Source organism: Dermacentor albipictus, chromosome 1 (assembly GCF_038994185.2).
Source record: "Dermacentor albipictus isolate Rhodes 1998 colony chromosome 1, USDA_Dalb.pri_finalv2, whole genome shotgun sequence".
NCBI classification, from domain to species: Eukaryota; Metazoa; Arthropoda; class Arachnida; order Ixodida; family Ixodidae; genus Dermacentor; species Dermacentor albipictus.
In genome coordinates this window covers 322586792-322606719 of record NC_091821.1, presented here as the reverse complement: position 1 = coordinate 322606719, position 19928 = coordinate 322586792, and the positions used below count along the sequence as shown (strand labels likewise).

The following is a 19928-nucleotide window of genomic DNA, read 5'->3' as shown; positions in this document are numbered from 1 at the left end:
ACTTCTCTGCACAGAGCAAAGCAGAAGGGATGACCTGGAGGCATTGGGGCATATGTTCATGTACTTCCTGAGGGGCAGCCTTCCATGGCAAGGCCTCAAGGCAGACACCCTCAAGGAACGCTACCAGAAGATTGGTGACACAAAACGGGCCACTCCTATTGAGGTGCTTTGCGATGGTTACCCTGGTGAGTCCTCTGTTATTCAACAGGTGTTCCTTTGTACTGCAGCAGCCATTTTGAACAGCCACAGTTGTAACATGCCCTTCTGGGGTGTTGACAGTTTCTCTGTTGTGGTTATGCGCACCTTTCGAAGTCTCTAAAGACGTTATGAGAGTGTTTCAAGTCGTCACTTCCTTTCTTTCTCGAGCAGCTTTTCCTGTGGCATAGATGTGTATTTAAGTATAAAAGTGTGGACAGCCTTTTTGTGTGCAAATTAAAGCAGTGGGTTTAGCAAACTTGGAGAATTTATCATCCATGCGCAACGCCTATAACTGCTTCTTTGTCTGAAAATTGCCGCTTTGTTCAAAAATTGCATTCACAGCGTTGGCAACAGCCTACCGTCATAGCTGTCAGACGCTACATCATTGCCGTCACAAAATGGTGCCAGAGCACGTTTTTGTAAAAGTTGCTGTCGCTTCATTGTGTTCTAAACTAAGATCTTGAGCGGTATTTTTAGGCAAAAACATTAAGATGCTATCACATTTGTGAGATTTTGTGCAACTCGACACCAGATGCGTCGGCATAATCGACTCCAGCGTTTCTGGCTCTGTGCCAAGCTCATGTCCTGAGGACAGTGCTAGGAACACTTTTAAACGCATACTTTGGCAAGTCCGATGCAGTCTCTATAAGTGATTGCTCGAGAATGCCACCCCTGTCGTTTTGGTATGTATGGCCAATGAAGAGTAAATGGTGACGGTGATGCACTGCTTTCATTATGGAAGCTCATTTAAAAAAATTCAGTGCCATTCCACCTTTTGAAGTTGGATGACCAATGAAGCTGTGTATAGTGATTACTATATAGATTGAATAAAGACACATACACGTGACTTCATGATTCTACTGTCTTTTTAGACAGCCATGGGCTGAACAATGATGCTGGAAAGATTATAGCAAACGTGAAGTCTCTACATGACCGATGTTGCTTAGTTGGTACATTGGCGTGTGTATAGCATTGAATGCTGAACCTAGCCTTTTCGTGGTATTCTGGATCCCAATGGGCATTGCGGATACGCTTGGTGTTGGAGGTCCACTCGTCGTCAGTGGTCTCCTTCTGCCGCCGCTGTGCCCTATCCCGTTTCTGTTCACGAAGGCAATCTTCACAGGCACGCTGCTGTCCTTCGTCAAACGGAAGGCAGCTACATGACGGTCCAGGCCCGTCGACTGACACGAGCTCAGCGTTAACAGCTTCCCACCGCCTTCGTGCCAATTCCCGCTTCTGCTCATGCTGTCATCCTTGGAGGGCACGCTGCTCTTCCTTGGTGCGCACAATAGGCATCCTATCCATAGCACTGCCGGAACACAGCTGCTGACAACGTCGCTAGGCAATGTTGACGCCACAGTAAAGAGGCGCGCACACAACGTAAGACTGTAAATGTGCCTTTAGCGTTTATAGAGGATAATTCTCATTCTACACAGCTCAATAAACGCACACCATCTTTTCCAGAACTTAGCCATCTACAGCTTCACTGTAAAAAGTAATCCTGTTTGTTAAGGTAAATTCTGCGCATCTTGTTTTTCCTTATCATGAGTGTGGTGTGCATGCTATCTTTTTCTTTTATTAATCAGTGGCATGTTATATTCAAGTACACTTTTATTTTCTTTCCTTCAGCCTGCGAAAATTGGGTGCATGTTAGATTCGGGGCGTGTTAGAATCAAATACCGTATTTACTCCCATAATGATCACACTTGCTTAATGATTGCACCCCTTAATTTTGTCATCAAAATTCAATTTTTTTTGCTTTCCGGTGTAATGATTGCACCCCGGACTTGTTGCAGCAAAATGTCGTGTGCCAAGTCTAGCTAATGATGATCGCACTTACTATCTGTTGAATGCTGTCAAATGCTACGCGAATGACTCTCGAAAACATACCAAGCGGTCTGCACGCACCAAACATTCTTACAGCAGATGCCTCATTCCATTCCTTTCATCGCTTTCCGCACTTCTATGAAAAAAAAAAAAAGCTACAACCAAACTTACCTTGGCTTTATTATTTGTAGGCTTCATAATGGTTTTGGTCAGCAGCAACAACAAAAAAGTCGCCTTTTGATTCTTCTCCTCTGCACTCGTGGGCACGCAACAAATCGCGAGCGCAACGATAGTGGCTACGTGTACACTGATATGTTAGAAATGTACCATATATATATATATATAGATATATATATGCCAACGTTTGTAACACAGCTAAGATATTTGCCCACCCTTAGCGGAAACGAGCCGTATTAGGATAGTAGTGAAGACAAATGCCACCGTTTCTGCAGGGTGCTCGCCATGTGTTTCAATGTCACTGGCAGCTAAGTGCGCCCATCTCCGTTTCGGTCCCCTCAAAGTGGACATGGCTAAGTTATTGCCACAAATTAGCCGATGTTAATGATATTATTCATTACTGATATAGAAGAAACTGTCTCAATCCGCATAATGCACTCGCGAGAAGAAAAAAAAAGTCGCGTTTGCCGCGTTCGGCTTGCTCCGCCGGCCACCATTTTTGTTTTTGTGTCCTACACTGTTGCAGCTGAAGCCGCCTGTTTGTTGACCTGTTGTCATCCCATAGTAAACGCGGGATGGAAAAAAAAATCTTGTCGCGGGAAATTTAACCCGCGTAGTGATCGCGTCCCTGAATTTGTGTCAATTTTTTTTACAGATGAAGTGCGATCATTATGTGAGTAAATACGGTGCCTAGAGTATAGATTTTTCACTTCAGCTGGTGCATTAAGGCAGCTAGTGCTATGAGCAGCAAGTTTCATCCAGGAAAATGAGGCAACACGACAGCATTTGAAAATTGAAAGCCTTTTGTTGATATCCTAGCTCCTCACTTTCACGCTCAACCGAATTGACAGATGTGAGGCCACATGCGATGTACTCGCACTTGCTTGCTCGTCACCATTTGTGACTGCAGAAGAAATGACAGGAATCATTTTCACATAATTTATGAATAATGCCAAATCAACACTAGCAGAAAGCCCTTTCATAGACAACAGTTGTCACAACGTAACAAGTCTTTATTAGTAATGGGTATGAGGTTGCGAGTAAGGACCTACATTAGCCCAACAAAGCTGTACATACATTAAAAAAAAGAAGGGTTGCGCAACTTTCGGTAGCTAGGTTTCATAGACGCCGAACTGCTGCTTATGCCGCTTAGCTTCTTTCACCTCACTGATAGTTTACAACTGCCTCGTTCACTTCAGCCTGGCATCAGTTCTGTGCTGCGCTTCTTTAAAGCGAAGTTTGGATTGGAATACTTTGTAATTTATTTAGCAGATCTGCTATTTGCATGCATCTGCCATACTCTCATTACCAAGGCACCATAGGATCACGCAGTCTGCATCCGGCTGTCAAATGGATGAATGTCTGCAGTACCTCACGTGTGGATTTGCGTTCTGACTTGCAATTTTGTCGAAAGCTGTTGTAATAGATTATAAACCTAAACATAAACCTCGTTTATACATTCCTTGTTCATACATTTTCCCGGTTATAACACTGCTAAAGCTCAGTCCCAGCAAAGGGCTTATGGACACCTATGTATTATAATCTCCTTTGATACGTTGTCGTTCGTTGTGTGATACGTTGCAACTTGATGTATACAGTAGAACCTCCTTTATACAATGCTGTTACAATTTCCCGGTGCCAACATTCACAACCAAAAACACGAAAAATGACCTAATTCAGTTTTGCTTATTTCTTACCTGTTTATGCATTCCTGGAAAATGCAATCCTTCAGCACCAGCCGTAATCGTCAAACTGTAATCGTATGATACGTTTTCCAGCCACTGCATCCCATGCAAACGAGAAAAGGTGCCAGGCATGCAATAGAGAGTAGTAGCCAGCCGTCACAACAGCTTTCCCACAATACTCGCCCACTCTCTCACGTGGAAATGCTGGTGCCCACTAAGTTATTACCGTTCCAGCAAATCTCCTCCTACCAGCTATCGTATAGCTATCACCACCAACCATATTGTGATAAGCACCTTAATGGACTTACCGTACATACTCGAATATAACGCGCACCTTTTTTCTGATAAAACGGGTCCAAAAATTGCATGTGCGTTAGAATTGAGTATGGCCCTAAATCCGCATTACCATATCGCCATCAACATTAGAAAAATGGCCACCTCGTACGCGCTTCTAGCCTAGCTGCCGTAGCTTCCTCCATGTGCATACCTCCATGTTGTACATGTAACCAGGCACTGGTGTAACCTAGTCTACCGCCTGTCTACCCGTTTTCTGCATTTATTCAGTCCGCATGGAAGCGCCGACTGCAAAGACACGCCGAGTCCACCATGATGCCGCATTTAAAAGGAAAGTTATCATGCGCCCAGAGACGGACGGAAACCTGGTCGCATCACGAGCATTCAAAGCTCCCGAAACTCCTGAAAAGCTCCCGAAACAGAAGGATAATATTTTCGCCAGCAAAGCAACAAGCAAGGGTTTCAGTGGACTGAAGCAGGGCCGCTTCACCGAAATAGAAGAGCTGTTTGCCGAATACGTGCAGCAAAATCAGCGAGCGGCACTGCGGTCTGTGACAACCAATCTGCTCAAAGTGATCAGGTGCTGGCTATCAAATTTTATGAAAAGAAAAGGCTTTTCTCTTCGAAGGCGGACAGGGATATGCCAAAAATTGCCAGAAGAATATGAACAGAAATTGCAGTTTTAAGCAGCAAGTTTTGAAGTTGCACCATAGAAACGGCTACCACTTTGGACAGATTGGAAATGCCGATCGGACGCCACTCTATTTTGACATGCCTGCCACCACAACTATGAAAAGAAGGGGGCGAAGCAAGTGCGCGTTTTGGCCACGACAGAACTGGAGACACCGCAATGCTTTGTTGCACGGCAGATGGACGCAAGCTGCCCCCGTATCTTATCTTCAGATGGAAGACGCTTCCGAAAGAAATCGTGTTTCTGAGTGGCGTGATTGTGTGCGCAAATGAAAAAGGTTGGATGACCACGGACTTAGTCGCTGACTGGATTGATAACGTTGGGCGCATGAGACTTGGTGGCAGTTTGGGTCTGCATGGGATGCTTGTGCTCGACACGTTCAGTTTTGCACCTTGACCAGCACATCAAGGACAAGCTGGCTGGATGAAACACCGACCTTGTCGTGATACCCGGTGGCATGACATCACAGCTCCAGCCGCTCTATGTTTGTTTGAACAAGCCAGTGTAAGATAGAATTCGAGCAGTGTACACTGAATGGCTTGTCAGTGGCTGCCATGAATTCACGCCTGCCAATAAAATGAAGCGTGCCTCGCTGCAGGACTTTGCTGGATGGGTGAAAGATGCATGGTGCGCGATCCCCTCTGCCATGGTCAACAAGGCCTTTTAAAAAGTGCGGGATTTTGAATGCCACGGACGGCACTGAGGATGAAATGCTTTGGTCTGTTGATAGCGATGAGTTGTGTGATAGCAACGATGAGTGATATCTATTGCCCCACACGACTTGTACCGCTGCAGTGAAAATCTTGGGACAAGGTACGCCGCTTCCATTTGTGTTTTTATTCATCATAACGTTAGTGTATTGGGAATAAATCTGTTTGTTCCAAATGAGAGAAAATAGTATTTTTACAAGAAAGTACGAGGTGTGCGGTATTGTGCTCTCTCTCTCTCTCTTTCTTTTGTCACGGAAAACGGGTGCGCATTACAATCAAGTAAATAAGGTATGTTTGACAGCACCTGGGCCGTAGTGCCCTTGGAAGCATACTGCACGCCTCTAATAGGAGTTGACCCAAACCTACTGCCGGTGCAAAGAGCGAGAGCATAATTTATCTCTTGGTAGACATTGTATTCCATATTCCGATGTTGCCCACCAGCCTGATCTCGTTTATACTTGAAGTCGCAGTTTTAAAACACTATGCAATAGGAAAACAATGTGCGTCTCGGGTCACTTGGGCCTTATCAGCTCCAAGTGTGTCCACATCTCATGCCGCAACAATTCATGCTGAGTTGTCATATCAAAACTTCCCCACCGAAATGCCCTGCTCAATGAAGCTGCTCAGCCAGACTGAATTCGAAGAGCGCAAATGTAAGTTTGCTGAAGCCATAAAGCCGACAATGCATGTCTTGGGGACCGCTCTGCACAATTTGCTGCACACTTCGCATTACGTAGCTGTCAACTACAGCCGAGTCTGTCAATTTTTTAGTGACTTCCGATGGCATGTTTTCTTAGTTTGTGCATTGTTTTCTATCGCATTTTTTGCCTAAATGCATGAACAAGGTTCTGTAATTACAAGAAATATATAAAGTCTGCCATCTATAACACAAAATTTAAAAGAAAAACTGCAGCCATGCTAGACACCCTAGCTGCGTACTTCCGACCACCACCAACACGCACTTTTGACGTGCTACGATCTTGGTAGAAATTTCTGACATTTCTGAACCCTTACAGTGCGCCGTCCCACATACGGACTGCCGCAAAGTTGAGCGAGGATTTCAATATTTTGGTTTTAATATGTTGCCAGCATGATCGTTAGCCATGTTACCGGCGCCTGCTTGAAACCAAAACTAGGTAAGCCTAGTCAATCCAGTAGGCACCAACCATGCCCAAATCATGTAGGCAGGCTCCACCAGGTCTAGCTTCCTACTTGAGTGCTATGGGCACTGTCTAGCCTGCAAGTGCATGCACCTCGGTGCTGCCGACCTTTGCAAGCACACTGGCATGTGCATGCACAGACACAACAAACGTGCCATGATAGCTGAACAAAGCCAGCGGTTTACTCAAGTCTTTTCAATGAAACACACTGACTTCCGGGACGCTTGATAAATGGGCAGAAGGAAGGGTAGCAGGGAGCGGGGGTTCTTGGCTTAGTGCTGCAGCCACCGGCGTCTGCCGTCACTTGCTGGACCCCGTTCTTGTTTTGTCAATAGACGAGCCAAGCTACAAACGTAGTGAGTAGAAAAAACTTGTAACAGAAATAAGTGTACTGCATTTCAATACTAATAAAAATACCAGGAACCGCGTACGCTAATAGAAGGTCACGTGATGGCCCTGTTATACAACTTCATTATTGCCACATGGGGTGCCAAAGGTCATTTTTCGCAACTTCTAGAGAAGAATTAAAAATATAAATCTACGTTTAATGTGAAAAACATACCTTGTTTTAGCCTCTGCGATGGGCAATCTTTTCATCCCTGGGGCAATCTCGATTCATGTTCAGAGCAGTTGTCTGTCCCTTTAAGTGAAGGAAGCACCGGACAATGATTGTTGTGAAGAAACCGGCGACCATTCTGCTATCACAGCTCAGTCAACTTCTGTTATGTTGCCACGAGATGATGATTTGGTGCACGCATTGTCTGTATTTTCATCTATCTGTAGCAAGGGCATGACAGTGTTCGAAGTATGCACTGATCAAGTCACAGGCAAGCGTATGTACATGCAGCAACATGTTGACAAACTTTGCTTGTATCTTCTTACGATCATTTTTGAAGATACTTTCAGTTTCATAGCACTAGAACTGTCAACGGCAATGCATCTTGTGCTAGTCACACAAGAATGAAGGTATGCCCATAAGTGATATACAAGGATTTGACCCTTTTTTGGGGCCACCTCTGGAATAAGTCGCTTATTCTCTGGCGAACATGAGATTTCAGACTTCCAGTTATTCAAACGGTCCCGTCGAATTCAAATTATCGGTCAGTGATAAAAGGCTGAGCCGGGCATAGCGTCATTGTACTTGTATTTAACAGCATATTTGTGTAATATGTTTCCAGGGTACAGTGAAACCTTGTTCATTTGACCCTCGTTAATTTGGAAAATCTGATAATTTGGACTCATCCTGTGGTTCCGGTAGGCACATGCATTATCCAATGAAATCAAAAAGTTTCATTAATTCGGGTGTATTTCGGCTGCACAACGGTTAACTTGTACAACTTCCTGAGCTTGGCAAGCTTGAAGTCAAGAAGCAAAAACGGCACTAGCAGCCACCCAAAATGAAGTGGCCAATCAGTGTCACCATAGTTGCAGCAGAAGTCATACGTGAACGATAAAGCGCTGGAACGCTTTGTGGTTATTTATGCCTTTATAAAAGCCTTTGTACGTCCATTTACCGCCGTGCGTAACACCTCATTGGATGCGTATTTTCGTAACTGTAAGTCATCGTCCATGATCAGGGCAATAGCGATCGTGGTTTTGTCTGCAGCGGTTGCAACAAACATTAGTTTTGTTTTGACTTTGTGCGTGCGCCGGCAGCATGTCTTCCAAACTGCGGGCCATCCATGATCATGTCATAACAACTGCGTTTTTTTTTTTACTGAAACGACGAAGTTGTTGAGGATGAAGAGCACCAGCTAAATCACAATGGATGATGATCTGTTGGTGACTAGCTTGTTAGCAAAGAAATAATCTATATGTGCATGTAAATGAAAATTGTCTTAAATGAAGACTCACGCCGCAGTCCCGATGCGTATGAAGTTGCAAGGGCTTCGTCACTGCAAGGGCTAATAATTCACTAGGTGACAAGAACCGGAGCTTTTGGGCAAAATAGAAACAGGATTTGCCAAATCATTCGGTAAATAAGAAAGTGTTACGTAGTAAGCATTTGTTGGTTGTTTACTTGATATTCTCGATAATTCTATATTCTGGTAATTTGGACATTATTTTCGGTCTTGTCAAACTTGAATTAATTAGGTTTTACTGTATTAATGTATTAGCTTTTTTTAATTTTTTGCAGTCACTTGGAACACATATTAACAAGCGTTTTACTATATTGCACTAGTAATACCTCACATTCATAGTCTATGCACATGGACATGTAGGGCCTGTAAAGCATTGCAATGTAAACATAGTAACACTTTCTTGCGAAGACGAAACCTGCCATGCATTAGTTTTCTAAGGGCCCCTGACAGGTTTGGACAAATTTCGTAGACTCGTAGGTCACAGCTGAAGTTAATAATTTGCACCACAATTTGTTTAATGTGTCTAATATTAAGAGAACTGTGGATGATTACAAGTTACCTCCTCCATAGCCATGAATTTTTTCCTCAACTCGTTCGCCAAGTGATCAGGGCTAAGCTCCGCCTTCACTGATTCTGCATCATGATGGCACGTCATGTCATCTACTTCCAGTTGTCTAGGAGTGAGTGCACAAAGGCTCTCCAACCTCTCCGCCAGCCGCTTGGCAGTTGACCCCAAGTGAGAGCTATTGAAGCAGCGTGTGTTGCGAGCGTTCTGTCACCATACCGAGTGTGTGTAGTGTTCCGGTAACCATAGGTGAGCTAGCGTTTCGACGGCTGTGTGGAGGAATAAACTCAAGCTAATGAAGGTGCTTTAGTGTAGACCTATGTAAGCAGCTTGATCTGTCTGCACGGTCCAGCCACCTGGTGGCGCAGAACTTAACCAGCCAGAGGAAGAGCTAATGTTGCTCTAAGTGTAAAACATTTTAAACATATATAGAAACAATGTGTTCACGACTACGCTCCTGCAAAAAATTTATGCCAGCAGCAAAGAAGAATACACTTCGTTACTGCTACTGTGTTTGGTTGGGCTCTGTGCCACCAGGTGGCTGCACCGTGCAGACCATTTAGGTTTGCACCTCTGCTCGTCCTATGAAACAGCATGGTCAAACGGCCAGACCCAGTTCGCTTGCACTTGCATTTACCCAAATACTGGACACATGAAACGATATCGTGGTAGTAATCCTCCGGTGTAATGTGACGGCCGCAAACACATAATTCCTGGTGCCGATCAGATAGCGACAGTCCGGTGCGCTGCAGCCACTCCACTCGTCTGCTGCCTTGCAGAGGGATGCAATGTCGCAGCTTGACATATTGCTAGTCACTGTGTTTGCGGCCCACAACAAAACAAGGTCGAACCATGGTGCTTGTGAAAAGATCGCTGAAACAAAAGAACACTGACCGCGGAGCCCTCGTCAACACGGAGCACGTTGTAACGCAAATAGATGACATTTGTTTTGTGCCGGAAGTGCTCAAGTGTAACGAGAAATTGTCCTTGTACATTCTCTTTCTGTTACTTGCTTTTTATAGAAACAAATTCACTAACATTCGAACTATTACGGGCAACATTTGTTCACCATAATGGATGGATGGATACAACTTTCACAATAAGGTTGGCAAAATTATTGATGACACGCCTTGAGCAGCCAATTGGATACCTTGCCCTACTAGCGTCATTAGGGCAACTTGTGTCAAGGGGTCAGGGGCGGCCGAAAATTCAGCTGAGTGTTGTGCTGCCATCAGTAGCAATGTAAATTTTTAAACATTATAATAAATTACAGGCTTTGTGTAGAGCACTTCGATGCATCAATTAATGATCAGAAGAACCTATACTAATGACTCAGTATGTTTGTACAAAATCGTAAAACCTATTTCAGGGTCCCTTTAAGATCATTGTGGCGCCACACTTCGGGTGTCTACCGACCGGGAAAACCGGGAACCTGAATAGTCTGGAAATACTCAGGGAAAACTCGGGGAATTTGTGCTTCTATCAGGGAAAATTGGCTGTAACTTTATTGAAAAGCAACGAAAGTTGTGTTAATGCTGGCTCCAGTAACAGAGGAATCACAACGAATCGTCATTGACGCCCTGTCATCGGCATGGGGTATTTCAGACATGCCCAATAATTCGCACGCCTTTGCGCCACCACCACGTGCTCCATATAGTCAATGTATATTGCCCTGACTGCAGGTCTGAAATGGCATTAATCAAATCCAACACTGCCACCATTTTGATTATCTCGCCCCCTCGAAGCGGCATTCTCGCACGCAGATCCGCTGGCAGCCATAGCCGCCACCGCAGCAACGTTAGGCCTAGCTGCTTCTACGTTCGCTATTAAGCTTCTTGTCGTGCGGTGCCGTGTTTTTCATTGAAAGAATTCGCCGCTGTCAGCAATGGCACCAACTCTGCCTTTGTAATCCTGACGATTGGCTTCGAAACTCGCAGAGCACAGCGCGTTGCGTAATGCAAGTCTTCGAAAGTTAGCTTCGCCTCAGTACAGCAGTGTTATGCGGCGAAGCATAACAAGCGTGGGAAGGGGCAATTGTCACGGGATATGTATGTATACCTTAATTATACACACGTGCACCTCCATCTTCTGTCACAGTACGAGCACTGATGTGCCTAATAAGTGTACTGGCAGGCCTTAAGAGCTTTTTCAGACGTGCCTGTGGCTATTGTAGCTCTTGAGGGCAGTTAAAGACATGCATTCATTTTTTTCTGACTGCCTGATTTTTCGGATGTTTTCGCGGCCCCTAGGGAGTCCGAAAAATCAGACGTTGACTATACAACTGACCAGAAGGATGCTTCAAATGATCCATGAGGTGAACGCATGGGAGTAGGAGGATGAAAACAGAACGGACCGACGCACTGAAGAAATAATGGAAAGGAAGCGTGCCGCCGCCTCTTTGAAGGAGCTTGAGCTCAAAAACAAAGTGTTGGCTGACGCGGAGATGCAGGCGTCCCTCATGCAAAAAAAAAAGAAAAAACTCTTTAAAGCAGTGAAACCCAACACTGAGATGCGTACGGGCTGAGAGTATGTCAGGACAGTTGAGGTTGACTTCCCAGCTGCTGAGAGAGAATCTTAGTAGTGACAAAGTTCAGGTCTCATACCGATGAGCTTGCTGTCAGTTGATAGGTATAGCTCATATTCAAAAATATTTACTGATGTGTGCATCTCCTTTTCGTTCGTATTTGAAGATGTTTGACTCAATTTGGAATGGGTTTTACCATATTTTTCGCTGTGCATTTTACTAACACCTTCTTTCTGCTTTCTTTTTGAATATAATAGATATTACTCCTTACAATTCAAACTGGATTAAGTCATTTTTTGTTTCATCATGCTTACTAAACAGCAACAGCATCAGGCAACATGGTGTCAGCCTGTCTTGATATAAAACAAGGTTCTGGCTCATTCAGGGAATTTTGCAAAGGTGATCAGAGAAAACCTGGTTAACTCAGGGAATTTGGAAATGTCAACTTGGTAGACACCCTGACACTAGTGTGAAACAAGGCTATATTTTGCACTGAAACATCATGCCATAACCTCAGCTCTCAGCTATTCTCCGACTTGCCCTTCTTTCACTGTAACTTATCGCATTTGTCACTTTGAGCCCAGAACATTGCAGTGCACCTAGGTGACAGTTGCTCCTTGCTTACTCGTTGGCCTTTTCCCCTTTCTTTTTTTTCTTCTTTCAGAAATGGCCACATACCTGAGGTACGTCAGGCGGCTAGACTTTTTTGAGACTCCTGACTATGACTACCTGAGGAAAATGTTTCATGACTTGTTCGAGCGCAAGGGCTACGTTGATGATGGAGAGTTTGACTGGACGGGGAAACAGATGGTGAGCCAATTTCGGTTATCTTGTTCCAGTGCTGATTGAGTTCTGTGGTTCAGCATTGCTTTTCCTCTAACACTTCCAAATACTGTAGTGTGCCACGTAGCTGTCACACTACCTTCACCCTTTTTTTCATGAACTCATAGCAAAATATAAACTTAGCTGGAACACATCATGGCACCTTGTACTTGCTGTTTCAGCAACCTTGAGGATAGGGAATGTAGAGACTTGTTGGAAGTAGAGAAAAAAAAAATGACCAAACGTGCTTCGTTGTCATTATTTCTTTCCATTTCAGTGTCACTGCACATCATCGCATTGTGCTAGTGCACTGTTTGTTTCCTGGTAGCTTGGGCAGTGCTGCAGAAACGAATTGTGTAGGCATAGAGTGACAAAATATTTATATTAATGGTTTGTTTAATGTACAGCTTGGCGTATTCAGACCAATCATCTTTGCAAGTACAATGCCATTTGCACTTGGGCAGTGTCTCTCCGTAAGACGACTTTTTACAGCAATCCTGTTGCTTCAACCTTCGCATGTCTGTATCACTTTGTGAGCAGCCTTCTTGGTTTCAGTTGAACACTAGACAAAAAATAATAAGGTACACTGAGTTTCAGAATGAGTTATGTAGTACTTGACTGCTAGCTTAAATCATACAGATGACTTAAATGCTATTTGTGATGACCAAGGTTTATTTATCTTTGTGCTTTCAGCTGTCTGCAGCTATGAAACTAATATTACACATGGAACAACAGCAAAAGACTAAGGGCACAATGCACGTGTTTTAAATATTATGCAAGTTGCATTGCTGCAATTAAAACTGAAATTATGTAATCACTGTATTAGCTGAATGTCTGAATATAGACACATGCTGTTCAGTCTGGTTGTGATTCAGACAGATTTGGTAAAGCAAAAAAAAAAGAAGGTTACATTAGAATGAAAAAGCTTTACATTCATTTGCAATGCCACCCTGCTAAGTGAAGTGTTGCTTGGCAGACACTTGGCTCCTTGGTTTTCTGGAGTCGGAATAAATAAGATACACATGGTCCTTCAAACAGCCAGCTTATTGTGCAGCCAAGGTAGGTCACTCGAGTGAAATGAATTTCGCTGCTTGCTTATCAGTGCTGCGTGTTTTTACAAGCTGACTACCACCATTGCATGGCTGTCTTTTCCCTCTCTTCTGTCCCTTTATGCCACGGTACATGACTCAGCCGGAAAACTTTATGCAGCTGAAGGCACTGAGGAATGCGCTTCCTTCTGATGCGGAAAACTCCAGCCAGGTTTGTCACTCGGGGCTTCTGCTGGATTAGTGGAGACCAGCTTGAGCTTCTTGAAGGATAGCAGCACTGTAAAGCTTGCTTGTCACTCTAGTGGCCTTGGTCCATCAGGGGCACTGGTGGAACTGCAGTAGCATTGCTGATGTGTGGCGTTCGTTGGCAGCTACTGTGTAAGCCGGTGATGTGTTTGCATGTGTAATTTGCCCACAGAATGAAGGGGTTCATGTTTAGACAGCTGGTTATTTCAAATTAAGCTTACATCAGGCCAAGCTCCGTGAAAGCAGGGCTGCCATCTTTATGCTAAATGAATAGACTGACAGGTGTGTGTAATGTCGTGCTAGTGTGTGTAATGTGTGTGTGTCATTACCTGCCAAGCTTCAAGTGACATCTTTCTGCTTATGTGCCAGGCACAGTCACTGGTGGTTTCTGGTTCTCTAACGTAGGATGTGTTCACATGAGCCCTAAAGTGTATAAAAAGTATATACATGATGACAAGCGTAAATTTCATTTATAGTTTGTTGAAACAGTGGATGAAGGAAAGATCTGCTTGCATTTGTGTTATGCTCTGATTTTTGGTAATACATTATTTTTATATATTACGAAATGCCTCCTGCTATATTTCTTGTTATATTTTCTGGGTAAAATATTGTGTGCAAGTTTATGAAGGACAGGCTCCTCCCCCCCTTTTTTTATGTGGAGTTAACTGCATATGCCCACATTACAGTGCACTCAGAAAATTATTAAAGGGAAAAGCTTTATTTATCTTATAATGCCAGCAGCACGGAAAACTTGTTCGCACACTTTTGTTCAGTCAATGCGATGGTTCCTGATAGTGATGTGCGAATAGGCATTTTTGAGACTAAATTAAATAGTTTTAAAAGTGAATCGAATATAGCATAATTTTCAAGTAGTTTTGAATAATGAACTGCCTTTTTCACCAATACAAAACAGTGTTGGCATCCCAGTACAGTCGCACAGTAATGTAACAAACTTGGATATAACAAATTATTAGACGTAGCAAAGTAAGTGCAGTGTTTTTCGCTGATATCAGCATGTAACAAAGATATTTTCATGTCAAATGAAACTGTTTGCTACATTAGCAAGTGTCTGTCACTGCATAGCCCATTATGAATTGCACTTCATAATGGAACATTATAGACAAATTAGTAGAATTATTAAGAGCATGCTTGCTCCTGAATTCTCAGAATGAACATTTAAAAGGTATCATTAACTTTTTAGCATCTGTGTGTGCCTTAGAAAACTGAAATATGCATGTAGTCTTCAGCATTGCCAGATCGGAGCAAGCCCTTTTCCTTCAGTTGGAGTAGTCACTGCAGATGGTGCCACTGTAACATCAAAGAATGTTGCAACCGAATGTATTTAAATTTAAGCCCAAGAGAGTACACCATCGCAGCATCGATAGATTGTACCAAACAGCACTTATTGCCGACTGTCTTGTCTGTGCTAAATTTAAGTGCAAATGGTTGTGGCTTAACTGGAAAAATCTGGCTCCTTGAGCGATACACTGCGCTCTATGCACCTTTCTTCGTGTCCAATGGGGTATGAATTTAATTTGCTTCAATAAAGTCGAGAAGCATCGCCATGATGAAAACCACAGCCAAAGTGAAAACTACAATATGGCAATGCCACTTAATTTTAAAGTGTAGCAGTGATTGCCGTTGTAATAAGCTAGCACAGAGGTGTACTGTGGTGCGTGGCATTGTGTTAAACATTGTGTTGAATGTTCAGTACCTGTGTTGTAATAACTTCAACTTTGTCCCCTCCAAAAACCTCAACCATAGCTTTACTCCAATATATATGACAGAGTTTTCAGCTTGCAAGACTTCATAACTCCATCATGAGCAGGTGTAAAAAGGTTTTCCGTGCTCTAAATTAGGAAATTGGGAGGAACACATCCATGTTACCGCTTTTTTAATTTCTGTATAATCAGTAAAACCTCGTCTACATGTTCCCATTACCTATGTCTTCCCAGCACCGACGTTCACAATCGAGAACCCAAAAAATTACCCAATAGAGCTAAGCTCATTTTTTACCAGTTCATACGTTCCCGGAAAACACTATTTTTCATCACCAACTTTCAGTACATCGCCAAACTGCAATCATATGATACGTTTTTGAGCAGCTAGGTCCCACGTAAACAAGAAAATGTGTGAGGCGCGCGATCAAGAACAGTATATAGCTGCCCGCGGGGGCAGCTTCACCGCAATACTTGCCTACCCATCTCCCGCGAAAACGTTGGCGTGCACTCAGTTTCTCATTTTGATACCAGCAAATCTCCAGGGTCGTCGCACCCAGCATTTACAGCTATCACCGTCAATCCTATTGCAATGAGCATTTTCACCTATCTGTTTCACAGCACGGTGCCATCAGAAGCGTAGCACATGCTTTTAATAGGGGAAAACCAAAACGCGCCACCGTTCCTTGCTGCAGACTGGGATCGTATATCTTTTCCAGCCACTAGATTCCATGTGAGCAAGAAAAGGTACGAAGCATGCACGATTGAAAACAGTACAGTCGAACCTCGATATATCGAACAGCGCGGTGATCGCAAAATAGTTCGATATAGCCAGAATTCGATATATAAAATCACATAGAAAACGTGTCAAAAACTAGCTCAAATCAATCAATGAACCAATCGTGGCGCAATAGATACTTACATGAAGCTTCACACAAAGTATTTATTTCGTTCGCTGAAAGTACTGAAGCAGCGTAGCCTGCTTCATATTGGCAACCGCGTGCTTGACCACGGCGTCCTCAACATAGTCCAAACGGTCCACAAGAGACAGTCCAGTGCCTTCTATTGCGCCGCAGTAGCGGCGTACAATGGCCAAAGCAGCTACAGCCTCAGTTGCAGTCGGGAGCGAGGGAACATCAGCGCTTGCTGGATCAGCCTCGGCAGCGTCTTCGTTTGGCCGCTCAGCAGTCACTTCTGCCGCAATCTCACGTCTGTTAACTCCGCCGCTGTTTCGGTGCTGTCGTCACCGCCAACGAAGTCCTCAATGTACATGCTGTGTGGCTCAGCACCGACAAAGCGCTCCAACTGGCTCCACGGCTGCCTCGATTACGGGCGCACGGTGGGGGCAAGCCCCGCCGAGCGCGCGTGATCGAGGCGGCCGTGCTGGCTCCAAGCCGCCGCATGCGTACGCCACTACGTTCAAATGGCGCCCTCAGCACAACCGATGTGGGCAGCTGTCGTACGCAACAGTCTGGAACGCCCATCGCACCGCCGCTATCTTCGAGAGTGTTGCGAGAAAGCTCTCCTCCTGTCAACAGAGCGCACTTGGTCTGGGGCGGTGGAGTTCGATATATCCATTTTACATCCGGCCCAGTTCGAAATAAAAAATTAAAAATGCTTGCTATTTTCCACGTGATATAGAAAGTGTTCGATATACACAATAATTCGATATATCCGTGTTTGATATATCGAGGTTTAACTGTATATAGCTGCCTGTGTCACGTGAAAACGACGGCGCGCACAGTTTCTTATCTGATGCCAGCAAATCTTTACCTGGGTTGCCACACGTCGCATTCACAGCTATCGCCGCCAAACCTATTGCGATTAGCATCTTCACTTATCTGTTGTACAGCGTGTGGTGCGTACTGCCATTGGTAGTGTAATGCATGCTTTGATTAGGCGATAGGAGGTTTTCTGCTGTAGGCGGCATAATGTGAGTGTCGCGTTTTGCTTCTCATCCACTTGAACTATCTCATCCATATTAGTAATGATATTGTCGGCTTTTCTTGCCTATTCCTAGTTCAAACACCCCACAGTAGCAAAACAAAACATGTTGCGGGCCGCTGGAGCACCACCAGCTCAACGTGCATCGCGTTTTTGTGCCACAACGAACCGCGCAACGCTTTGCATTACGTAGATGTCGATAATTGTTGAGTGGGTCGATTTTTTTTTACTTCAGGTTGTACGTGCCTGAAAGGTCGTACGTTTCCAAAATGTATGAACAAGGTTCTACTCTAATGGTCTCACTGGTGTTTTTTGACCATAGATTTATTTAACATGGATTAGTACAATACCTCTCAAAGGCAGTCAAGAAAGATGCTGTCACATAGCACTCACAGTAACAGTTGCTACTGCACTGATTTGACCCTTACATACTCCAGATTCTAATGATACTCGCGTTCTGCAGAATAAGGCGGAGCACAGTGAAAACTGAAGTATGCACAAGAAGTATGTTTTATGGGACGGACGTGTCATTTTGTCATGCATTTCCCTGTTACTTCCAAAGCTCTTTTCATCTTTCCTGCAGTCTTCTTTACTCAGCACGGTAAGCACATTTAATCTTTTCTGCACTCTTTAATCACACAGCGTAGTAAGTTTGCTTTGCTTCTAGCCTCACTTGGCACAGAGCAAGTCTGCATATGTGTATCAGTCCTTCAGTCATGCACAATTGTGCATTACAGACTTATTTCTTGGATGGCGGTTGAGGCGTTAAAATGCTTTTGTAGAACTCTCATTGCAAAGTAGTGCGTGCAGATAGATGTTCAGAAACTTAATTATTCAACCCATCTTTTTTCACAAGTCTGAGCAGTCATTTCTCTTTCTCTTTCTGTTACTACAAACCCATTTTACCGCATCATCAGCAGTGACTATGAACAGATTACCTATGGTGACAGTAAGCTGCATGATTAATATGACTAATACACAATCTAAAGGTGTCTACATCATGTGGCATTGACAATATTCATTCTAAAATTCTAAAAAACATGTGTCATAAGAAGCCAACAAACACTAACACCAAGGACAACATAGGGGAAATTACTTGTGCTTAATAAATGAAATAAAGAAACGATAAATTAATGGAAATTAAAGTGGATGAAAAAACAACTTGCCGCAGGTGGGAACCGAACCCACAGCCTTCGCGAAATGCGAACGTTGTGGTAGTTGTGGTAATTGTGGTAATCCACGCCTTTCAATTCGAGCGATAGCCTATGGGAAGTTTCTTTAGGCTTTTGAAGCATCTCGGCTTTTCTGCTTTGCCGATTATCAATAGCGGTAGCCGCTCCGTGCCAGTCATGTTGGCAGCCAGCAAAACTGTTATTCTGTCCTTGCTTCATTTACCACCAACGCAAGGGTCCCCCTTAAATGTGATGGTTTTATCCTGCAAAGCTTTGTAGAAGAGGGCGGTCTTATCTGTGTTAATAATGGGTCAGGCATCATAATCATCTAGGCATGCGAGTAATCCGGCCCTCCAATCTTCGACAATGCCTTCATTCACAGCCCCTTTCTCGCCGCACACCCTTCGGAAGACCAGGCCGTGTCTTCTTGAATCGGTCGATCCAGCCTTCCGATGCCTTGAAGTCTTCGATGCTTAGCTTCAGCGCGTACTCTTCGGCCTGTGCACAGATAAGGGGGCCCCTCAAAGGCAGCTGTGCGTCGCGCGAATCGGCAATTCATCTTAACAACGCTTCAAGTTTCAGGTGCGCTGCCGTTCGCAGCCTCTTCCTGTTGTTAGAGAACTTGGCGCTGTCGTACAGGCTGAGCGTGCTTCTCTTCACGTTGACTTTATTCATTATGATCTGCCAAGGCACCCCTGCCTTCCCGGCTTTCAATGTTTCTTTCGCTGCCAAATCCTTCGCCTCATACTTCACCCACTTCGGTGGGGGCACGAGAGCACATGGTGGCGCGGCGCAGCAAAGAAGTGACAGGTACACACGATGTCAAGAAAAAATAATGTATAAATAGAAAAAAAAAGTACAAACAAAATTTAACAAACACCCAAAAAAAAGTTCCGCCGTCCTCACACATGCACCTGACGCAAACAGATAAACACGATAAAAACGACAACGAAAAGAAACTGCACAACTCCGCAACCACACAACTGCACAAGCAAAAGACAACGTCTGAAATGGCGGACAGCAGTACATAGAAAAAAAAAAAAAAACATGTATCTATAGATTAGGGTTGCTAGCATAGACCGATAACTACCATGCCGATAACCATAGCGATACAGAGGTAGTGCCAAGCGCCAAAAGCGACTACAAAGCCTGAAATACGACGAGACATTCATTTGAGGGATCGCCAGCCGTTTGTGCACAGGCACGAGTAAGAGCGGGCGCGAGAGTGAAAATCTGGGGGCTTTTGCTCCTTGAATAATGACTCTGTCTAGGCACTACAGAGGA

The 19928-nt window shown here is 44.1% G+C and overlaps 1 protein-coding gene across 2 annotated transcripts in view; it reads left to right on the top strand.

Annotated features, from left to right (window-relative positions):
• gish (casein kinase I gish) overlaps positions 1-19928 on the top strand; it is a 61444-nt gene that overhangs the window by 31017 nt on the left and 10499 nt on the right. Inside the window, exons 7-10 of one of the 2 annotated variants that reach the window (XM_070531639.1) lie at positions 15-185; positions 12358-12503; positions 18056-18073; positions 19027-19506. In XM_070531639.1, the coding sequence (XP_070387740.1) occupies positions 15-185; positions 12358-12503; positions 18056-18073; positions 19027-19491 (800 nt within the window). In that variant the 3' untranslated portion in view covers positions 19492-19506. Of the gene's footprint in view, positions 1-14; positions 186-12357; positions 12504-18055; positions 18074-19026; positions 19507-19928 lie in introns of those variants that run through there. The other variant, XM_065453248.2, reaches the window with a different exon arrangement.